This window comes from Somniosus microcephalus, unplaced genomic scaffold, assembly GCF_052327205.1.
Source record: "Somniosus microcephalus isolate GS21.2 unplaced genomic scaffold, FLI_Smic_1.0 unresolved_chr3, whole genome shotgun sequence".
Lineage (NCBI taxonomy): Eukaryota > Metazoa > Chordata > Chondrichthyes > Squaliformes > Somniosidae > Somniosus > Somniosus microcephalus.
Window position 1 is genome coordinate 67,296,390 of NW_028225181.1, and position 22,575 is coordinate 67,318,964.

The window sequence follows — 22,575 nt, forward strand, 5'->3', positions numbered from 1 at the left end:
TCCAGAGATTACAACCTTTGAGGTCCTGCTCTTTAATCTGTTACCTAGCTCCCTAAATTCTTGATGCAGGACCTCATCCCTCTTTTTACCTATGTCGTTGGTACCAATGTGGACCACGACCATTGGCTGTTCACCCTCCCCCTCCAGAATGTGAGGCGGTGTGTTAATGAATTTCGCTGTAGACCAGGGTGAGGTGGTGTGTTAATGAATGTCACTATAGATCAGTGTGAGGTGGTGTGTTAATGAATTTCACTATAGATCAGTGAGGTGGTGTGTTAATGAATGTCACTATAGATCAGTGTGAAGTGGTGTGTTAATGAATTTCACTATAGCTCAGGGTGAGGTGGTGTGTTAATTAATTTCACTATAGATCAGTGTGAGGTGGTGTGTTAATGAATTTCACTATAGATCAGTGAGGTGGTGTGTTAATGAATTTCACTATAGATCAGTGTGAGGTGGTGTGTTAATGAATTTCACTGTAGGTCAGTGTGAGGTGGTGTGTATTGTTGGGAAGAATAAGGAGGCCACTCACTACTTGGACAAGGGGGTGAAATTGGGTTGCTTTGTGCCTCCCACGATATTCAGCGGGAGGTTAGTGGCGGCGGTAGCCGCTAGCGCCCCGCGGAACTGCACCGCCGGCAATGACCTCATCACCACGCGCAGCACCCCGGCTGCAACCTTCGGTTGCGACCGCTGACCTATCGCCGGCCGATATGTCCGACAGGGTCAGGGGTTGTTTCTACAGCTGCGGCGACGCCACTTAAAGGGCTGTTGTCGGGTGGCAACTTTTTATTTTGGCTGACTGCCAGCACCTGCCCCCTTCCCCTTTCTTCTTCGGGGTGTCGGCCGCGATCGCACAGCCCGGCGCTCTTCTTGATCTGACACCTCGCTCCCTGGTGGTCCAGCAGGGCCCCAGTGTGCACAGTGCTAGGCTCCTCCCCGTTAATCAGGGAGGGAGGTCTGCTATGACGCGGTGCTATGTGCCGACGGGCGTGGCGCTGTTACACGAAGTGCCGTGAAATTCACTGGTAGCGCCTCAAGAGGGAGGGGAGCGCTTCCAGTAGCACCCTGCCTCCGGTGCTACCACTGAATTTAATGCACAGGGGCGCTAACATTTTCGGGGGGCTAAAATTAGCCCCGGTGATGTTAGTGACCCAAAGGGGGTGCCACCGAATTTCCCCCTAAGAGTCTAAATGGGCTAGAGGAGCAGAGGGATCCAGGGACACAGATACACAAATCACTAAAAGTAGCGACACATGTTAATAAGGCCATTAAAAAAAGCACTGGGGTACATTCCTAAAGGAGCCTTCTGTTCCGTGCCTAGGAGCTCTGAACCATGGCAGAGAGTGGCTGGGACACATTTCTCACACAGCTCGAGATTAACCCTCATGGGGACTTTGCTGTCAGTGAAGAGAGAGAAGACCAAAGCGCCGTTTGCCCCTCTCAGTGTGGCCCTGAAGGACTGTGTCCAGGCTGGAGTTCTGTTCCCGTCGTATGATCCTCCCCCAGATTGTACTTTGAGCTCCAGCCAGGTGATGCTAAACACTCAGGTGGGAAAGACAAAAATCTACAACAATGTGTTTAAAAGAAAGTTGATTTATTGAACATAATATCCAGAATATTAAACTCCAGCCCAGTTCCCAGAGTTATTATCAGCAGAAACAATCCCCAATGTCAGAATGAACATGGTTCAGTCCTGGATGTGATTAACAGCAGCAACAGCAGAATCCACCCCCTGCAGTCACTTGTGAACTCGCTGGTGTTTCAGCAGGTTGGATGACTGAGTGAATCCCTTCCCACACACGGAGCAGGTGAACGGCCTCTCCCCAGTGTGAGTGCGCTGGTGTACAAGGAGGTCAGATGCTCGCCTGAACCCAGTGCCACAGTGAGAGCACCTGAAAGGTCTCTCGTCAGTGTGAACTCGCTGGTGTCTCAGCAGGTGGGATGACTCAGTGAATCCCTTCCCACACTCAGAGCAGGTGAATGGCCTCTCCCCAGTGTGAACGCGCTGGTGCCTCAGCAGGTTGGATGACTGAGTGAATCCCTTCCCACACACGGAGCAGGTGAACGGCCTCTCCCCAGTGTGAGTGCGCTGGTGTATAGTGAGCTCAGATGACTGCCTGAACCCAGTCCCGCAGTGAGAGCACCTGAGCCGTCTCTCGTCAGTGTGAACACGTTGATGGCATGTCAGTTCCCAGGAACTTTTATAGCACTTCCCACAGTCCGAGCATTTAAAAGGTCTCTCGTCAGTGTGAACTCGTTGGTGTGTCAGCAGGTTGGATGACTGAGTGAATCCCTTCCCACACACGGAGCAGGTGAATGGCCTCTCCCCAGTGTGAACTCGCTGGTGTCTCAGTAGGGTGGCTGACTGAGTGAATCCCTTCCCACACACAGGGCAGGTGAACGGTCTCTCCCCAGTGTGAGTGTGCTGGTGTGTCTGCAGGTCAGATGACCGAGTGAATTCCTTCCCACACTCAGAGCAGGTGAACGGTCTCTCGCCAGTGTGAACTCGCTGGTGTCTCAGTAGGGTGGCTGACTGAGTGAATCCCTTCCCACAGACAGCGCAGGTGAACGGCCTCTCCCCGGTGTGAACTCGCTGGTGTCCCAGTAGGGTGCCTGACTGAGTGAATCCCTTCCCACACTCAGAGCAGGTGAATGGCCTCTCCCCGGTGTGAATGCGCTTGTGTCTCGATAGGCCAGAGGGTTGGCTGAAGCCTCGTCCACACACAGAACACGTGTACGGTTTCTCCCCGCTGTGAACGGTGCTTTTTGCTTCCATGTTCAGAGGCCGTTGATATTCAGATCTGATGAGTCGAGTGACTCTGTCATATCTTGAAGTGATGTTTGGTTTGAGTTTCCAGTCTGCAAATCGTCCCCTTCCAGTGCCCTGTAAAATTAATTTAAAACAGGGAGCGTGAGAGACAACCCACAAGAAAACAAAGGCAGGTTGTGAAATTGAGCTCAATGAATCTGGTCAATTGTGAGGCTGGCACTAAAAAAAAGTGACCATGAAAGCTGCCGGATTGTCATAAAAACCCAACTGGTTCACTAATGTCCTTCAGGGAAGGGAATCTGCCACCTGGTCTGGGCCTACACACAACGCTGGCCTCTATGGGAGGAGAGAGAGGTGGGAGGGGGCAAAGGAAAGGAGCTTTATACATCTGCAATTCGACCAGAACTTTGACAGAACCTCCCAAACCCACAACCTCCAGCACCTAGGACAAGGGCAGAAGGTGCATGGGAGCACCATCACCTCCAAGTTCCCCTCCAAGTCACACATCATCCTGACTTAGACATATTCATCATTACTGGGTCAAAATCCTGGAACTCCTTACCAAACAACATTGTGGGAGTACCTTCACCACACGGACTGCAGCGGTTCAAGGCGGCGACTCACCACCCCTTTCTCAATCGGCAACTGGGGATTGGCAATATTTGGTGCTCTTGCGAGCGACACCCACATTGCAAGAATGAATTAAAAGAAATCTGTATATGTAAAATGGATTAAAAGCCTGTACAGAAATACTTCTTCCTAAAACAATACTCTTTTACATTGTGCAGACAGTGTCTGTGTAACAACCTAATCTCCCCCAAAATCCACCTCCCTTGACAGTCTCACATTGGAAATTGTTGGGTCCTCCTGGGCTCAGAAGTACTGGGGGTTAAACCCAGCAGCTTCTCCACAATCTCCACTCCAGCTCAAACTGAAGCAACAAACAGACCTACACAGGCGGCCAGGGACCTACCTTCCGCCAGCCTGCAATAAATCTCTTCCCGACAGCTGCTGACTAATGGCGGCCGCAGCACCCACAATTCCCCGCGCCCCAGAAACCACTCTATCCAATGCACTGATTTACCCGCTGAGAGTGCGCATGCTCCCCGGGGCCGCGGGCCATTCTGGGAGCCTGGCTCCTGTCCTTTTCCCCGAGTCGGACTCAGTGGAACCGGCTGAAGAAACCGGGAAGCGGTGGCTCGGATGGGGGAGGCGCTGCACCCTGGGTTTCCTGGTGTCGGGGCCCTGGCTGCACGTCCGCCGGGCCCAGCTGCTCTGATTCTGATCGAGTTTTTTGATGAGGTAACAGAGGGTTGATTGATGAAGGGAACGCGGTTGACATGGTGTACATGGATTTCCAAAAGGCGTTCGACAAGTGCCACATAACAGGCTTGCCAGCAAAGTTGAAGGGCATGGAATAAAAGGGACAGTGGCAGCATGGATACGAAATTGGCAAAGTGACAGAAAACAGAGAGTAGTGGTGAACGGTTGTTTTTCCAGACTGGAGGAAGGTCTACAGTGGTGTTCCCCAGGGGTCGGTACTAGGACCACTGCTTTTCTTGATATATATTAATGATTTAGACTTGGGTGTAGAGGGCAGTTTCAAAATATGCAGATGACACAAAACTTGGAAGTATAGTGAACAGTGAGGAGGATAGTGATAGACTTCAAGAGGACATAGACATGCTGGTGGAATGGGCGGACACATGGGAGATCAAATTTAACGCAGAAAAGTGTGAAGTGATACATTTTGGTAGGAAGAATGAGGAGAGGCAATATAAACTAAAGGGTATAACTCTAAAATGTGTGCATGAACAGAGAGACCTGGGGGTATGTGTGCACAAATCATTGAAGGAGGCAGGGCAGGTTGAGCAAGTGGTTAAAAAAGCGTGCGGGATCCTGGGCTTAATAAATAGAGGCATAGAGTCCAAAAGCAAGGAAGTTATGATGAACCTTTATAAAACACTGGTTCGGCCTCAACTGGAGTATTGTGTCCAATTCTGGGCCCCGCACTTTATGAAGGATGTGAAGGCCGTAGAGATGGTGCAGAAAAGATTTACAAGAATGGTTCCAGGGATGAGGGACTTCAGTTACATGGATAGACTGGAGAAGCTGAGGTTGTTCTCCTTAGAGCAGAGAAGGTTGGGAGGAGATTTGATAGAGGTGTTCAAAATCACGAGGGGTCAGGACAGAGTAGATTGAGAGAAACTGTTTGGTGGAAGGGTCGAGAACCGGAGGACACAGATTTAAGGTGATTGGCAGAAGAACCAAAGGCGACATGAGGAAAAACTTCTTTACTCAGCGAGTGGTTAGGATCTGGAATGCACTGCCTGAGAGGGAGGTGGAGGCAGATTCAATCACGGCTTTCAAAAGGGAATTGGATAAGTGCCTGAAGTAAAGACATTTGCAAGGTTATGGGGAAAGGGCGGGGAGTGGGACTGACCTGTTTGGACACCATTCACACCTTTGACTGCTGTGATTATCTCTCTGCCGAGGTGTGATAAATGGCAGTTGGAAAGGTTACCTGTAAACATCTGACATGATTCTCTGACTATATAAGCTGTGTCTTTATGCATTTCTCCACTTCACCTGAAGAAGGAGCAGCGCTCCGAAAGCTTGTGATTTCAAATAAAGCTGTTGGACTATAACCTGGTGTTGTGTGATTTCTTACATTTGTCCACCCCAGTCCAACTCCGGCATCTCCACACCATGGCATCTTAATGAAGAATTCGATCATATTATGATCGCTCCGACCCAAGGGGCCTCGCACAACAAGATTGCTAATTAATCCTCTCATTACATAATACCCTGTCTAAGATGTCCTACTCTCTAGTTGGTTCCTCGACATATTGATCCAGGAAACCATCCCGTATATACTCCAGGAATTCCTCCTCCACAGTATTGTTACTAATTTGGTTAGCCCAATCTATATGTAGATTAAAGTCACCCATGATAACTGCTGTGCCCTTATTGCACGCATCTCCAATTTACTGATTACTGCCATCTCCAACCTCCGCATTACTGTTTGGGGTTCTGTATACCACTCCCACTAACGTTTTCTGCCCCTTGGTATTTCTCAATTCTACCCATACAGATTCCACATCATCAGAGCTAATATCCTTCCTTACAATTGTGTTAATCCCTCTTTAACCAGCAATGCTACCCCACCTCCTTTTCCGTTTTGCCTATCTTTCCTGAATATTGAATACCCCTGGATGTTGAGTTCCCAGCCTTGGTCACCCTGGAGCCATGTTTCCGTAATCCCAATCGTATCATATCTGTTTACCTCTATTTGTGCAGCTAATTCATCCACTTTATTTCGAATGCTCCTCGCATTAAGTTCCTCGGAGTCCACATCACGGAAGACCTCTCTTGGTACCTCAATACCACCTCTCTGGTGAAGAAGGCCCAGCAGCGCCTATATTTCCTAAGGAGGCTGAAGGGATGTAACCTGTCACCCCTGCTCCTCTAACTTTTACCGCTGCACAATAGAGAGCATCCTGACGAACTGTATCACAGTATGGTATGGCAGCTGTAGCTACAATGACCGGAAAGCCCTGCAGCAGGTAGTCAAAACTGCCCAACGCATTACCGGCACCTGGCTACCGACCATAGAGCACATATACCAGAAACGCTGTTTACGGAGGTCACGGTCCATCATCAAAGACCCTACCCACCCCAGCCAGTCTGTTCGCCCTCCTTCCATCTGGGAGATGCTACAGATGCATTCACACCCGTACGACCAGATTTAGGAACAGCTTCTTTCCCAGGGCTGTCATCCTACTGAACTCCACAAATAAACTCTAAAGCCTGCACATCTGCCAATGCACTTTATTATGGTTATGTTAATGTATTACAAGCCAAATGTATGTTGAATGTTTAAATGTCTTAATCTAAATGTACACTCTCGGGAGCCGCAAGCCTACATTTCGTTGTACTGCACTTGTGCACTAACAATGACAATAAAAGTTGATTTGATTTGATTAAGACACAAAGCCTTCAGGCTTGTTTTTTTAATGCTCTTAGACCTTTTAGAATTATTTACTGTGGCCATATTTGATTTAAACCCTTGATTTCTCAGACTGCCACCTTTGTTTTTCTCCTTCCTGTCTTTTGCTTCTATCCTTGTTTCCCTTTCCTGTCTCCCTGCTCAGGTTCCCAACCCCCTGCCATTTTAGTTTAAACGCTCCCCTAGAGCACTAGCAAACACTCCCCCTAGGACATCGGTCCCGGTCCTGCCCAGGTGCAAACTGTCAGTTTTGTACTGGTCCCACCTCCCCCAGAACCAGTTCCAATGTCCCAGGAATTTGAATCCCTCCCCCTTGCACCATTCCTCTAGCCACGTATTCATCTGAAATATCCTTCTATTGCTACTCTGACTAGCACGTGGCACTGGTAGCAATCCTGAGATTACTACCTTGGAGGTCCTATTTTTAAATTTACCTCCTAACTCCCTATATTCATCTTTTAGGACCTCATCCCGTTTTTTACCTATATCGTTGGTACCTATATGCACCACGACAACTGGCTGTTCACCCTCCCCTTCCAAAATGTTCTGCAGCCGCTCTGGAGACATCCTTGACCCTTGCACCAGGAGGCAACAAACCATCCTGGAGTCACGTTTGTGGCCACAGAAACGCCTATCTGTTCCCCTTACAATAGAATCCCCTATTACTATAGCTCTCCCACTTTTTCCTCCCGTCCTGTGCAGCAGAACCACCCACGGTGCCAGGAAGTTGGCTGCTGCTGCCTTACCCTGATAAGCCATCCTCCCCAACAATATCCAAAGCGGCATATCTGTTTGAGAGGGGGATGGTCACAGGGGACCCCTGCACTACCTGCCTGCACCTACTACTCTGCCTGGTGGTCACCCATTCTCTTCCTGCCTGTGCAGCCTTCACCTGCGGTGTGACCAACTCCCTAAATGTGCTATCCACGACGTTCTCAGCATCGCGAATGCTCCAGTATGTATCTGTTCAGTCTGTGTGTCCCAGTTATGTTTAGGATCAATCACTGGACACAGACAACAAGAATAACTTGTAACAGGTCTTTACTATTCGAAGGTCAGGGCTGATCTGCCCAGCAAATCCTTGCACAGCACTTATATACCGGTGTGGTCACCACCGGTATTACAGTATACAGCAGCCAAGAGAAAGTAGTACATCTCTTAAGGTAGTTCTCTTAAGGTGGAACAGGTTACATACACCACAATCCTCCCTTTTTAGCTCAACAGTTATATCCCCATTTAACATAACATATATATATATACAACTTCATGCAAAACAGTTCAAAGATTCAGTCTCTGAGGAGGCCTCCTGGTTCGAGTTGGATAACGCCTTTCAGGGGTCTCTGATTCTCGTTGCTGGGGTGACTCATCTAGTTGGTCTCTTATGTATTGGGCATCATCATCAGGTACATTCACTTCTGAGGTAGATGCTTCAGGTTCACGAACTTCTTCCACGGTTGTCTCTGCCGTAACCATGGGTTCAACCCTTGTTCTCGATTCTACCAGTTGGTCAGCATGACGCCGTATTACATTTTCACCAATATCTACCGTGTACATCAGGGGTCCTTGTCTGGCCCGAATTGTTCCAGATTGCCATTTCTCATTTTTATAGTCCCGGGCTAACACTGGTTGTCCTATTTCGAAGCTCTGAGTGGTCTTGTTATTCATATGCTGGAACTGTTTGTTTTCAACTTCCCTCCACACAGTGGGTTTTAACAAGTCCAACCTGGACCGCAACCTCCTGTTATAGAACATTATGGCAGGACTTTGGTTTGTCACTGCATGAGTGGCGTTTCGATATGCCAGTAGGAATTTGTCCACCTTGTGTTGTAGTGGAATCTGATCTTCGCTCATGGCCTTTATCGCTTTTTTGAACATTTGTACAAATCTCTCGGCCAACCCGTTTGTAGCCGGGTGATATGGAGCAGAGGTATAATGTTTCACCCCATTCTTTTTCAGGAATCCCTGGAATTCTTCTGATACGAACTGCGGTCCGTTGTCTGAACATATTTGTTCTGGCAATCCATTTCTTGCAAATATCGTTCTTAACACCGCGATCGTCTTTTCCGAGGTAGTGGTAGTCATCTTAATCCCTTCTGGCCATTTAGAATGTGCGTCCACTGCAATTAAAAACATGGAGTCCATGAAAGGACCAGCAAAGTCAATATGTACACGTTGCCATGGGGTTGAAGGCCATTCCCATGGATGCAGCGGAGCAATCGGAGGTGCATTTTGCACTTTTTGGCACCCCGAGAAGCTTTTCGTCAGCTCCTCTATCTGTTGGTCGATACCCGGCCACCACACATGAGCCCTAGCAAGGCTTTTCATCTTGACTCCCCCCAGATGACCTTCATGCAGTTCCTTTAGAACTCTCTCTCTTAACTTAGGAGGAATAATCACCCTTGTTCCATACATCAATGTTCCTTGACAGAAGGACAGCTCTTCTCGTCTTGCTGAGAATGCCGGTAACAGTGGATCACCATGTGCTGGCCATCCCTTCACTGTCACTTCGTAGACCCGGGACAGTGTCGGGTCGTTCCTGGTTTCTCTTTCAATACTTGCATTGGTAACTGGTAAACATTCGATGATGGTCGAGTGAAATAACTCAACAAGGTCAACCATCGGTGCCTCCTCCTCTGTAGGTAGTGGCAGGCGCGACAGCCCATCAGCATTACCATGCTGCTTTGTACCTTTGAATTCTATCTGATATTGATGTGCCCCTAGGAAAAGGGACCATCTCTGGAGTCTCTGTGCTGTCATCACCGAAACACCCTTCTTAGGATTAAAAATGGATACCAACGGCTGGTGGTCTGTCAGAAGCGTAAACTTTTGGCCCTGCAGGTAATGATTAAACTTCTTTACTCCCCACACAAGGCTGAGAGCCTCCCTATCTATCTGAGCATAGTTGCGCTCAGCGGAGGTCAATGATCTGGATGCGAACGCAACTGGCCTCTCCTGGCCATTTGGCAACTTGTGTGAGAGTACTGCCCCAATACCATATGGAGAAGCATCACAAGCCAAACGAATAGGCAGCGTTGGGTTGAAGTGAGCCAACACTTCCTGAGGTGATCAATGCCTTGCTTTCGCGAAAGGCCCTCTTACAGTCCTCGCTCCACTTCCATGGTACTCCCTTCTGTAAAAGAGCGTTCAGCGGGTGCAGTACCGAGGATAAATTTGGCAGAAACTTATGGTAATAGTTAATCAACCCTAGAAACGACCTCAGTTGGGATACATTATCTGGAGCGGGAGCCTTCACAACAGCTTCGATCTTGTCAGGAGACTTATGAAGCCCCTCCTGGTCAATGACATGACCACAGTACGAGATCCGCTTCCGAAAGAATTCACATTTCTGGCGATTAACTCGAAGACCATATTCTTTCAATCTGGTCAGCACCAGTTCCAAGTTTGCAAGGTGTTCCTCGTCATCATCTCCTGTAATCAGAATATCGTCCAGGTAACATTGTGTACCTGGAATTCCCTGTAATACCTGCTCCATGGCCCTCTGCCAAATTGCTGGAGCCGATGCCACTCCAAAAACCAGTCTATTATACCGGTACAAGCCTCTATGCGTGTTGATCGTGAGGTACTGGCATGACTCTTCCTCAACTTCCATCTGTAAGTACGCCTGCGCCAGGTCTATCTTGGTGAAGTGTTTCCCGCCAGACAACGAAGCGAAGATATCCTCAATCCGCGGAAGCGGATACTGCACCGTGTGAAGCACCGGATTAACAGTGATCTTGAAATCTCCACAGATGCGAACCTTCCCCGGTTCCCCCGGCTTGTTGCTCGATGAACGCTTCATGACGGGGACAATGGGCGTGGCCCACTCACTCCAGTCTACCTTAGACAGTACTCCTGAACGTTCTAGCCCTTCTAGCTCAGCTTCCACAGCAGGTCGTATTGCATAAGGTACCGGTCTGGCTTTGAAAAATTTCGGGTTCGCATGTTCTTCGACTTTGATGTATGCCGTAATTCCTCTCAGTGTTCCCAGTCCCTGTTGGAACACCTCTTTAGCCTCGTCCAATATTCTGGACAATCGTTTAGGTTTGACATCTTTTGTACCGGAATCTACCGTTAGTGCTTTTAAGGAATGCCAGTCCATCTTTATTTTCCTTATCCACTCCCGTCCCAGAAGTGGTGGACCTCCCTCAGGTAGCACATATAAGTCCATTCCTCGGCTTTCTTTGCCCTTGTGGACCACCTTTACTTCTATCTTCCCGATGGGGTATACTCTTTGCCCCGTGTATGTTTTCAATACAATCTCCGTCTCCCGTAGGGGAATATGTGGGAATAACCTTTTGTAATCTTTCTTATTCATGACCGTCAATGCCGATCCAGTGTCCAACTCCATCTTCACTTGGACTCCTGCTATCTGAAGTGTGACCCAAATTGTTTGGATGTCTGCTTCCTTACCAACATTGTGTACTCTTAGACTACCCAGTTCATTACTGCTGGCGTCTGAATGACTTCTGTTCATTCGAACTGTTCTGTCACCTTGTGTACCTTTCTGTACTTTTCCTGCGGTGACTTTTTGTTGCTGGTCTTCTTTCCTGACCGGCATACTTTAGCTATGTGACCAAGCCTGCCACATTTTCTGCATTCCTGATTTTTGAACCAGCACTGGTTCTGATCATGCGTTTCTTTCCACAACGATAACATTTAACTGTACTCAAGACCATTTGGTTGGTGCAGAGTTCCGGTGACCGTAGCTGCATTTCCGCAGTGCCTCTCGCTGCGGCTTCTTGCGATGCTGCAATAGTGACAGCTTTATCAAGCGTAAGATCATTCTCAAGCAGTCGCTTTTGTGTTCCTTCTTTTAACAATCCACACACAAATTTATCTCTCAGCGCATCTGCTAGTCCTGTTCCAAACTGACAGTACTTCGATAGCTTACGTAGTTCAATTAAAAATTCAGCGTTGCTTTCGTCTTTGAACTGCGTTCTCCTGTAAAATTTAAATTGTTCCGCTATCATCAGCGGCGTGGGGCTTAAATGATTTTTCAGGACAGTAACAATATTCGCAAAAGTCTGATCCGCCGGTTTATTTGGTGATATCAGGTGCTTCAATAGCCCGTATGTCTTCGCCCCCATTGAGCTTAATAAGGTTAGTGCTTTCTCATCATCTGGTACCTTATTTGCTTTACAATACACTTCCATACGTTCTACATACGTGGTCCAATCTTCGACATCACTATCAAAGGTATTAATGCTCCCATGTTTAGGCATCCCTGCAAGTTTTTTAATTTTTTTCTTTTTCTCAAAATGGCGGCTTCCCGCGCTTGTCTTCTTCCCCGCCTACTAAAATGGCGGCTTCCCGCGCTTGGCGGTCTTTCCTGCGCTCGTCTTCTTCCGCCGACTGCAATGGCGGATTCCCGCATTTGCCTTCTTCCCCCGCTGGCTGCAATGGCGATTGCCTTGCTGCTGCCGTTCTCGCCTCCCCAGTGGTTCTCACTCCCCGACGCTGCTTTGCCTCGCAGCCCCGCTTGCAGCCCGGTCCTTTACACCGGCTGCGTTTGAATTCTCCGCGGTTCTCGAGCCTTAAGCTTCACAACTCCCCGACGCTGCTTTGCCTCGCAGCCCCGCTTGCAGCCCGGTCCTGTGCACCGGCTGCGTTTGAGTTCTCCGCGTCTCTCGAGCCTTAAGCTGCCCCAGTCGCTGCGCCTCTCGGCTCTTTCTACCGGCCGTGGTCGAGCTCTCCGCCCTTATTCCTCCGTTTTCCCTCCCCTACTTTGCAGTCAACGCGGCCGACTTTCTGCTCGTGTCGCTGATCGGCTTACCCACCACCGTGGTAGAAGGGATGATCACTGCCTGTCACTGATGGAGGGCTTCGTGTCAGAATTCTTTTTCTTTTTAACGTGGGTTCTCGATGCCTCCCGTGCGATGTTGCTCAGCAGGATGATGAGGGCGGATGCCTCTTCTCGACGCCTGTTTTGAGGACGAAGCTGCCTTGGATGTAAAATTGCCGCAGGGTAAGATCGGACTCGTCGCCACTGTTGAGTCTGTGTCCCCCAGTTATGTTTAGGATCAATCACTGGACACAGACAACAAGAATAACTTGTAACAGGTCTTTACTATTCGAAGGTCAGGGCTGAACTGCCCAGCAAATCCTTGCACAGCACTTAGATACCGGTGTGGTCACCACCGGTATTACAGTATACAGCAGCCAAGAGAAAGTAGTACATCTCTTAAGGTAGTTCTCTTAAGGTGGAACAGGTTACATACACCACAGTATCCACTCGCAGCTCCAGCGCCACAATGCGGTCTGTCAGTAGCTGCAGCTGGATACACTTCCCGCACACATGGTCGTCAGGGACACAGGAAGTGTCCCTGATTTCCCACATAGTGCAGGAAGAGCATACCACGGCACAGAGCTCTCCTGCCATGCCTTACCCTTTAATTCATTCAAATTAAACTAAAAGTGAGGCAGGTATGGAGACCCAGGAGGTGGGGGAGCCTCAGCCTTTGCAATTGTCCAACAGGTTTGAGGTTCTTGCGGCCTGTATGGATGAAAGCGGTGGCTGTAGGGTGGATGAGCAAACTGACCGTGGCACCGAGGTACAGGAAGCGATTCAAGCGGGGGGAGTTAATAGGAATATAGTGGTAATAAGGGATAACATAGTCAGGGTGATAGATACAGTTCTCTGCGGCCAAGAGCGATAGTCCAGATGGCTGTGTTGCCTGCCTGGTGCCAGGGTTCAGGATATCTGCTCTGGGCTAGAGAGGAACTTGCAGTGGGATGGGGAGGAGCCAATGGTCGTGGTCCATGTAGGTAAACGACACAGTTAGAACTAGGAAAGCGGTTCTGCTGAGAGACTGTGAGCAGCTAGGGGCTAAATTAAAAAGCAGAACCTCAAGGGTAATAATGTCTGCATTATTACCTGAGCCACGAGCAAATTGGCATAGGGTAAATCAAGTTAGAGAGATGAATGCGTGGCTCAAAGACTGGTGTGGGAGAAATGGGTTTCGATTCCTGGGGCACTGGCACCACACTGGGGAAAGTGGGATCTGTATCGTTGGGACGGTCTTCACTTGAACCGTGCTGGGACCAGTGTTCTGGCGAGTCATATAACTAGGGCGGTAGAGAGGGTTTTAAACTAAATAGTGGGGGCAAGGGATCAAATTTGGGAAGATGTGGTAAATCAAAGAGTAGAGACAAGGCAATAGAGAAAGGTATTAATATGGGAAATGATAAACAGACCGTGACAGGAAGGGATAGAGAGGACAAATCTAAGAGTAAATCAACAGTTAAGGCTAGAGGTTACAAAAATAAAAGGACAAAACTAAAGGCTCTGCATCTGAATGCACGTAGCATTCAAAACACAACAGAGGAACTGATAGCGCAAACAGGAATAAATAAGTATGATCTGATAGCCATTACAGAAACATGGCTGCAGGATGACATAGATTGGGACCTGAATATTGAAAAGTACGTGACATTTAGGAAGGACAGAAAGCTAGGAAAAGGTGGAGGGGTGGCTCTGTTAATTAATGATGGTATTAGCACAATAGAGAGGGATGACCTAAGTTCAGGAAACCAGGATGTAGAAGCGGTTTGGGTAGAGATGAGAAATGATAAAGGCAAGAAGTCACTTGAGTGTGTGGTGTACAGGCCCCCTAACAGTAACCACACGGTAGGATGGGGTGTGAAGGAAGAAATAATGAGAGCTTGTCAGAAAGGTACGGCAATAATCATGGGGGATTTAATCTACATAGAGACCGTAAAAATCAGATGGGCAAAGGTAGCCTAAATGAGGAGTTCATAGAATGTTTTCATGATAGTTACTTACAACAGCACGTTCTGGAGCCAACCAGAGAGCAGGCTATACTAGACCTGGTATTGTGCAACGAGATAGGATTAAAGACCTCATAGTGAAGGAGCCCCTAGATAGCAGCGATCATAATATGATTGAACTTTACTTTCAGTTTGAGGGAGAGAAGAGTGGGTCCAAGACTAGTATTTTAAAATTAAATAAGGGCAATTACGAGGACATGAAAGCAGAGCTAGTTAAAGTGAACTGGCAAATTAGGTTAAGGGATAGGTCAATAGAGATGCAGTGGCAGACATTTAAGGGGATATTTCAGAATACACAGAATAGATACATTCCAACGAGAAAGAAAAATTCCAAGGGGAGGACCCACCATCCATGGTTATCTAAAAAAATTAACGATAGTATCCAACTTAAAGAAAAAGCATATAATTGCGCAAAGATAGCTGGCAGGTCAGAAGATAGGACAGAATATAAAAAACAGCAAAGAGTGACTAAAAGATTAATAAGGAGAAAAATTAGAGTACGAGAGAAAGCTAGCTAGAAATATAAAAACAGATAGCAAGAGCTTCTATTGATATTTAATAAAGAAAAGATTTAACAAAGTGAGTGTTGGTCCGATAAAAAGAGTGTCAGGGAATTAATAATGGAAAATAAGGAGATGGCAGTTGAATTGTACAGGCATTTTGTATCGGTCTTCACCATAGAGGATACAAGTAACATCCCAGAAATAGCTGTAAATCAGGAAATGGAAGGGAGGGAGGAACCAGTGTGTATCTGAGTCAATGGGACTCTCTGACCTTTCTCCCCAGTCCATCTCCAGGACCAGTGTGTATCTGAGTCAATGGGACTCTGACATTTCTCCCCAGTCCATCTCCAGGACCAGTGTGTATCTGAGTCAATGGGAGTCTCTGACCTTTTCCCCCAGTCGATCTCTGGAAGCTCTTTGAATCGGAAGAGTTCTCTCCAGTTGGTGCTCTCACAATCCTGTGTTGGTTCACCTGCTGTCGTTCCTCAGTCTGCAATCCCTGTTTACTCTCAGCTGTGGACCTTTCTCAATCACTCAGTCTTTCACCGGGAGATCTAATTATGGCAGGACTGAAAGTAACAACATGAATAGTGTGAAGTAATGTAATGTAGACTTTTCTTCAGCTTAATAAAAATAAAAGTTTGGGTCCGAGTGCTTCTGTCTGATGTTGTCCCTTTTCTCAGATCCCCGCCACGCCTGCCTGGGCTTCCAGCAAATCACCAAAGTTCTGGATAGAAATGTACAATTTCCCTGTGCTTTAGGCAAACCGAAGCTGGGGCCATCTTTCCCAGGTAACACACTGTCTGATCTCACTGGACCCATCCTCCCCAGGTTATACACTGTCTGATCACACTGGGCCCATCTTTCCCAGGTAACACACTGTCTGATCTCACTGGACCCATCCTCCCCGGGTTACACAATGTCTGATCACACTGGGCCCATCTTTCCCAGGTAACACACTGTCTGATCTCACTGGACCCATCCTCCCCGGGTTACACACTGTCTGATCTCACTGGGCCCATCCTCCCCGGGTAACACACTGTCTGATCTCACTGGGCCCATCCTCCCCGGGTTACACACTGTCTGATCTCACTGGGCCCATCCTCCCCGGGTTACACACTGTCTGATCTCACTGGGCCCATCCTCCCTGGGTTACACACTGTCTGATCTCACTGGGCCCATCCTCCCCGGGTTACACACTGTCTGATCTCACTGGGCCCATCCTCCCCGGGTTACACACTGTCTGATCTCACTGGGCCCATCCTCCCCGGGTTACACACTGTCTGATCTCACTGGGCCCATCCTCCCCAGGTTACACACTGTCTGATCTCACTGGGCCCATCCTCCCCGGGTTACACACTGTCTGATCTCACTGGACCCATCCTCCCCGGGTTACACACTGTCTGATCTCACTGGGCCCATCCTCCCCGGGTTACACACTGTCTGATCTCACTGGGCCCATCCTCCCTGGGTTACACACTGCCTGATCTCACTGGGCCCATCCTCCCCGGGTTACACACTGTCTGATCTCACTGGGCCCATCCTCCCCGGGTTACACACTGTCTGATCTCACTGGGCCCATCCTCCCCGGGTAACACACTGTCTGATCTCACAGGGCCCATCCTCCCTGGGTTACACACTGTCTGATCTCACTGGGCCCATCCTCCCCGGGTAACACACTGTCTGATCTCACTGGGCCCATCCTCCCCGGGTTACACACTGTCTGATCTCACTGGGCTCATCCTCCCCGGGTTACACACTGTCTGATCACACTGGGCTCATCCTCCCCGGGTTACACACTGTCTGATCTCACTGGACCCATCCTCTCCGGGTTACACACTGTCTGATCTCACTGGGCCCATCCTCCCCGGGTTACACACTGTCTGATCTCACTGGGCCCATCCTCCCCGGATTACACACTGCCTGATCTCACTGGGCCCATCCTCCCCGGGTTACACACTGTCTGATCTCACTGGGCCCATCCTCCCCGGGTTACACACTGTCTGATCTCACTGGGCCCATCCTCCCCGGGTAACACACTGTCTGATCTCACAGGGCCCATCCTCCCTGGGTTACACACTGTCTGATCTCACTGGGCCCATCCTCCCCGGGTAACACACTGTCTGATCTCACTGGGCCCATCCTCCCCGGGTTACACACTGTCTGATCTCACTGGGCTCATCCTCCCCGGGTTACACACTGTCTGATCACACTGGGCTCATCCTCCCCGGGTTACACACTGTCTGATCTCACTGGACCCATCCTCTCCGGGTTACACACTGTCTGATCTCACTGGGCCCATCCTCCCCGGGTTACACACTGTCTGATCTCACTGGGCCCATCCTCCCCGGATTACACACTGTCTGATCACACTGGGCCCATCCTCCCCGGGTTACACACTGTCTGATCTCACTGGGCCCATCCTCCCCGGGTTACACAATCATAGAAATTTACTGCACAGAAGGCCGCCATTCGGTCCATCTTGTCCGAGCCGGCTGACAAAGATCTATCCACTCTAATCCCACTTTCCAGCACTTGGTCCGTAGCCTGGTAGCTTACGGCACTTCAAGTGCATATCCAAGCAGTTTTTAAACGTGATGAGGTTCTCTGCCTCCACCACCCTTTCAGGCAGTGAGTTCCAGACCTCCACCACCCTCTGGGTGTAAAAAACTCACCTCAAAACCCCTCTAATCCTTTGACCATCTGCTTTAAATCTATGCCCCCCTGATTATTGACCCTTCTGCTAAGGGAAATGGGTCTTTCCTATCCACTGTATCTAGGCCCCTAATAATTGGATACACCTCAATCAAGTCTCCCCTTGGCCTTCTCTGTTCCAAAGAAAACAACCCCAGCCTATCCAATCTTTCCACATAGCAAAAATTCCCCAGCCCAGGCAAAATCCCCGTAAATCTCCTCTGCACCCTCTGTAATGCAATCACATCCTTCCTGTAATGTGTTGACCAGAACTGCACGCAGTATTCTAGCTGCGGCCTAGCTATACAGTTCACGCATTACCTCCCAGCTCTTATATTCTATGCCTCGGCTAGTAAAGACCTTTCTCCCCAGTCCATCCACTCGAGGGTGCAGAGCAGATGTAATTTTTTTCACCCAGAGGGTGGTGGGGGTCTGGAACTCACTGTCTGAAAGGATGATAGAGGCGGAGACCCTCAGCACATTTAAAAAGTACTTGGGTGTACACTTGAAGAGCCGGAACCTACAGGGCTGTGGAGCAAGAGTCTGCAGGACGGGTTCATGGAATCCGTTCGGGACAGTTTCCTGGAACAAAATGTCATGGAACCAACAATGTTAGAACTTGTATTGTGTAATAAGACAGGGTTAATCAGCAACCTCATAGTAAAGCATCCTCTGGGGCAGAGTGATCATAATATGTTAGAACTTCACATTAATTTTGAGAGTGACTTGCCTAAGTCCGAAACTAGTGTCTTAAACTTAAATAAAGCCAATTACATAGGTATGAGGGGCGAGTTGGCGGAGGTAGATTGGAAAAACATGATTAGGCAGAGTCAACATGGTTTTATGAAAGGGAAATCGTGTTTGACAAATTTATTAAGAGTTCTTTGAGGATGTAACTAGCAGGTTATATAAAGGGGAACCAGTGGATGTAGTATATTCAGATTTCCAAAAGGCATTCGATAAGGTGCCACATAAAAGGTTATTACACAAGATTCGGGCTCATGGGGTTGGGGTAATATAGTTGCATGGATAGAGGATTGGTTAACAGGCAGAAAACAGAGAGTAGGGATAAACGGACCTTTTTCAGGTTGGCAGGCTGTAACTAGTGGGGTGCCGCAAGGATCAGTGTTTGGGCCTCAGCTATTTACAATCTACATTAATGACCTAGATGAAGGGACCGAGTGTAATGTATCCAAGTTTGCTGATGATACAAAGCTAGGTGGGACAGTAAGCTGTGAGGAGAACACAAAGACTCTGCAATGGGATATAGATAGACTCTGAGTGGGCAGTAAGGTGGCAGATGGAGTGTAATGTGGGGGAAATGTGAGGTTATTCACTTTGGTAGGAAGAATAGAAAAACAGAAGGTTGGTGTTCAGAAAGATTTGGGTGTCCTCGTGCAAGAAACACGGAAAGCTAGCATGCAGGTACAGCAAGCAATAAGGAAAGCAAATGGCATATTGGCCTTTATTGCAAGGGGGTTGGAGTATAAGAGTAAGGAAGTCTTGCTACAATTGTACAGGGCCTTGGTGAGACCACACCTGGAGTACTGTGCACAGTTTTGGTCTCCTTATCTAAGGAAGGATATACTTGCCTTGGAGGCGGTGCAACAAAGGTTCACTAGATTGATTCCTGGGATGAGGGGGCTGTCCTATGAGGAGAGATTGTGTAGAATAGGCCGATACTCTCTGGAGTTCAGAAGAATGAGAGGTGATCTCATTGAAACATGTAAGATTCTGAAGGGGATTGACAGGGTAGATGACGAGAGGTTGTTTTCCCGGGCTGGAGTGTCTAGAACTAGGGGGCATAGTCTCAGGGCATAGTCTCACAACGTGGACCACTTTCCATACCTCGGGAGCCTACTGTCAACAAGGACAGACGTCGACGACGAAGTCCAACACCGCCTTCAGTGTACCAGTGCAGCCTTCGGTCGCCTGAGGAAGAGAGTGTTTGAAGACTAGGACCTCAAACCCCGCACTAAGCTCATGGTCTACAGAGCAGCAGTGATACCCGCCCTGCTGTATGCCTCAGAGACATGGACCATGTGCAGCAGGCACCTCAAAGCACTGGAGAGGTACCACCAACGCTGCCTCCGCAAGATCCTGCAAATCCATTGGCAGGATAGACGCACCAACGTTGGTGTTCTCGCTCAGGCCAACATCCCCAGCATCGAAGCTTTGACCACGCTCGATCAGCTCCGATGGACGGGTCACATTGTCCGCATGCCCGATATGAGACTCCCAAACAAGCGCTCGACTCGGAGCTCCGGCACGGCAAGAGAGCCCCAGGTGAGCAGAGGAAACGCTTCAAGGACACCCTCAAAGACTCCTTGAAAAAGTGCAACATCCCCACCGACACCTGGGAATCCCTGGCCCAAGACCGCACAAAGTGGAGGAGAATAATCCGGGAAGGTGCTGAACACCGAGTCTCTTCACCAGGAGCAATCGGAAGAGAAGCGCAGGCAGCGCACGTCAACCCAAGCACCGCCCCCCCACCGCCACCCGCTTTGCCCCAAGGTTCCCTGAGATTGCCTGAGAGAGGCCGGCGCTGCTGTAAATGTCGGAGATTCTCTGATCCACACTCACCGCACCATCCACCGCTCCTCAGTCCCGCCGCCATTTTATCTCCTTCCTCAAACCGGAGCCTCATCCGGGGACTGCGAGCAGCACCGAGCATGCGCACTGCGGCCACGCAGCCCGCGCTTAAAGTCCCTCACGGAGTCCGTCTCTTCTATTGGCTGCGACTCGTAGATTGACAGCTGCGGTCACCAATCGCAGCCCGCAACGCCTCGGGGCCCCGCCCACTGTGTTAAAAGGCCGCCGCCAGCTCCGGGGTCACGTGGCTCCTGATCGGCCGTTCAACCGCCTCAGCGCGCGGGTGAGGTCATAGCCCCGCCCACCCGCGAGCCCTTGTTGCCCAAGGTGCCGGCCGACTGCTGTCCCTTCTCCCCGGGCGGGCGGCGGCTGTCCTTCCCCCGGGGGCGCGGACTCCTCTCTAACTCTGGTCTCCAACTGCTCCTCCCCGCTCCGGGCTGCGGCTTTTATAGCAGCCGCCGGCCCTGCCCAGCCGCGCCTTCTGATTGGCTGAAACCCGGCAAATCTCCGCCTCTGATTGGCGCGTTTTTCAATCCGCTCCAACCTCGGACAACAACGAAAAAGGCGGCTTATAGAATAAGAGCTCGTCTGTGAATCAGACTCGTTATTGTTAAAGTGATGGCCCTCTGTGGGACTGAATATTAACCAGTTATTAAAATCATTGCATCTGTGGGACTGAATAATAATCATTATTGTTAAAATCATTGCATCTGTGGGATTGAATAATAATCATTATTGTTTAAATTATTGCATCTGTAGGATTGAATAATAATGATTATTGTTAAAATCATTGCATCTGTGGGACTGAATATTAACCAGTTATTAAAATCATTGCATCTGTGGATTGAATAATAATCATTATTGTTTAAATTATTGCATCTGTGGGATGGAATAATAATCGTTAAAATTATGGTATCTGGGACTAAATAATAAGTAAAACTATGGCATTTGTGAGACTAAATAATAATCATTACTGCTAAAGATTGTCATCTGTGGGACTGAATAATCATTTTAATTAAAATTATAGCATCTGTGGGACTGAATAATCATTAAAATGGCATCTGTGAGACTGAATAATTCATTATTAATTTGTGAATTATGGCAAATTGATCCTTTAAAATTACTGGTTCCTGAATTGACAGATTTAATTTCATTTTAGCTTTTCAGCGACCCGCTTGTAAATGAGTGCTTTATACAAAACAGGGCAGTGACAATGCATCATTTTGTTGTTATATATTTGTTAAATTTCAATCTATTTTAAATTAACGATATACTGTATTACAAAAACACCAACAAAATCTGAACATACGACAAAAAAATGAAAAAGTGAGGGTTAAATAAAGAAAGGATGATAAAACATTTTTTTTTAAAGACTTTCATTCTTTATGCTGTCCATATTTCAAATGTCATTAGTCAAATGAAAATAAATAGTCCCTTCTGGATCTCGTGAGTGGCTTTGAAAAGAGCCTTTGGGTTGAGTTTTTAAGGTGGGAGGAACAAGAGGCTTTATTTGCAGCTGATGTATTTGGTGACTGCTTTGGTCCCCTCCGAGACGGCGTGCTTGGCCAGTTCCCCGGGCAGCAGGAGGCGGACGGCGGTCTGGATCTCCCGGCCGGGAGGAGATGGTCCGGCGGGCTTGGCCAGTTCCCCGGGCAGCAGGAGGCGGATGCCGGTCTGGATCTCCCGGCCGGGAGGAGATGGTCTGGCGTTTGGTGTAATGGATCAGGTGGGAGGCCTCGCAGGCGATGCGCTCGAAGATGTCGGTGATGAACGAGTTCATGACACTCATGGCCTTGGAGGAGATGCCGGTGTCGGGTCGGGGTGGACCTGCTTCAGCACCTTGTAGATGTAGATGCTGTAACTCTGCTTCCTGGTCTTCCTGCGCTTCTTGTCGCCTTTGGCCCGCTTCTTGGTGGCCGCTTTCTTCGGCCCCTTTTTCGGGGCGATGCCGCTTCAGGCCTGGTGAATGGACGCGAGGGTTTGTGATGGAGAAAGTCTCCCGGATGCGCTATTTAATAGCCAGCCGTATGCAAATGAGGAATCAGAAAGTGAAGGATTCCTATTGGTGAACCAGCGCATAAGTATCTATTGTGAGTTAGGAACAAGGGGTGCCAACTGGCCAATCAGAAATGCTCATGGTGTTGCAGCTGGTTTCAGGCACGTGGGGGAGAGTCTCCACATGGCTGCAGCTTGAAAAATATATTACAACAGGAAAA

At 48.8% G+C, this 22,575-nt stretch overlaps 2 protein-coding genes across 3 annotated transcripts in view; one reads left to right on the forward strand and one right to left on the reverse strand.

Annotated features, from left to right (window-relative positions):
- The window catches only part of LOC147091836 (uncharacterized), a 1,030,142-nt gene that overhangs the window by 135,342 nt on the left and 872,225 nt on the right, over positions 1-22,575 (forward strand). The gene's annotated exons all lie outside the window — the stretch shown is intronic.
- LOC147091840 (uncharacterized) lies at positions 1,581-20,769 on the reverse strand. 2 transcript variants are annotated; one of them, XM_085976885.1, is made up of 3 exons: positions 20,351-20,769; positions 15,461-15,642; positions 1,581-2,887 (listed from the first exon to the last, which is right to left on the reverse strand). In XM_085976885.1, the coding sequence occupies exon 3, from the start codon at positions 2,777-2,779 to the stop codon at positions 1,742-1,744; it is 1,038 nt and encodes a 345-aa protein (XP_085833011.1). In that variant the 5' UTR covers positions 2,780-2,887; positions 15,461-15,642; positions 20,351-20,769; the 3' UTR covers positions 1,581-1,741. The 2 variants fall into 2 exon arrangements, with proteins under 2 accessions (XP_085833011.1, XP_085833012.1); XM_085976886.1 differs by lacking the exon at positions 15,461-15,642.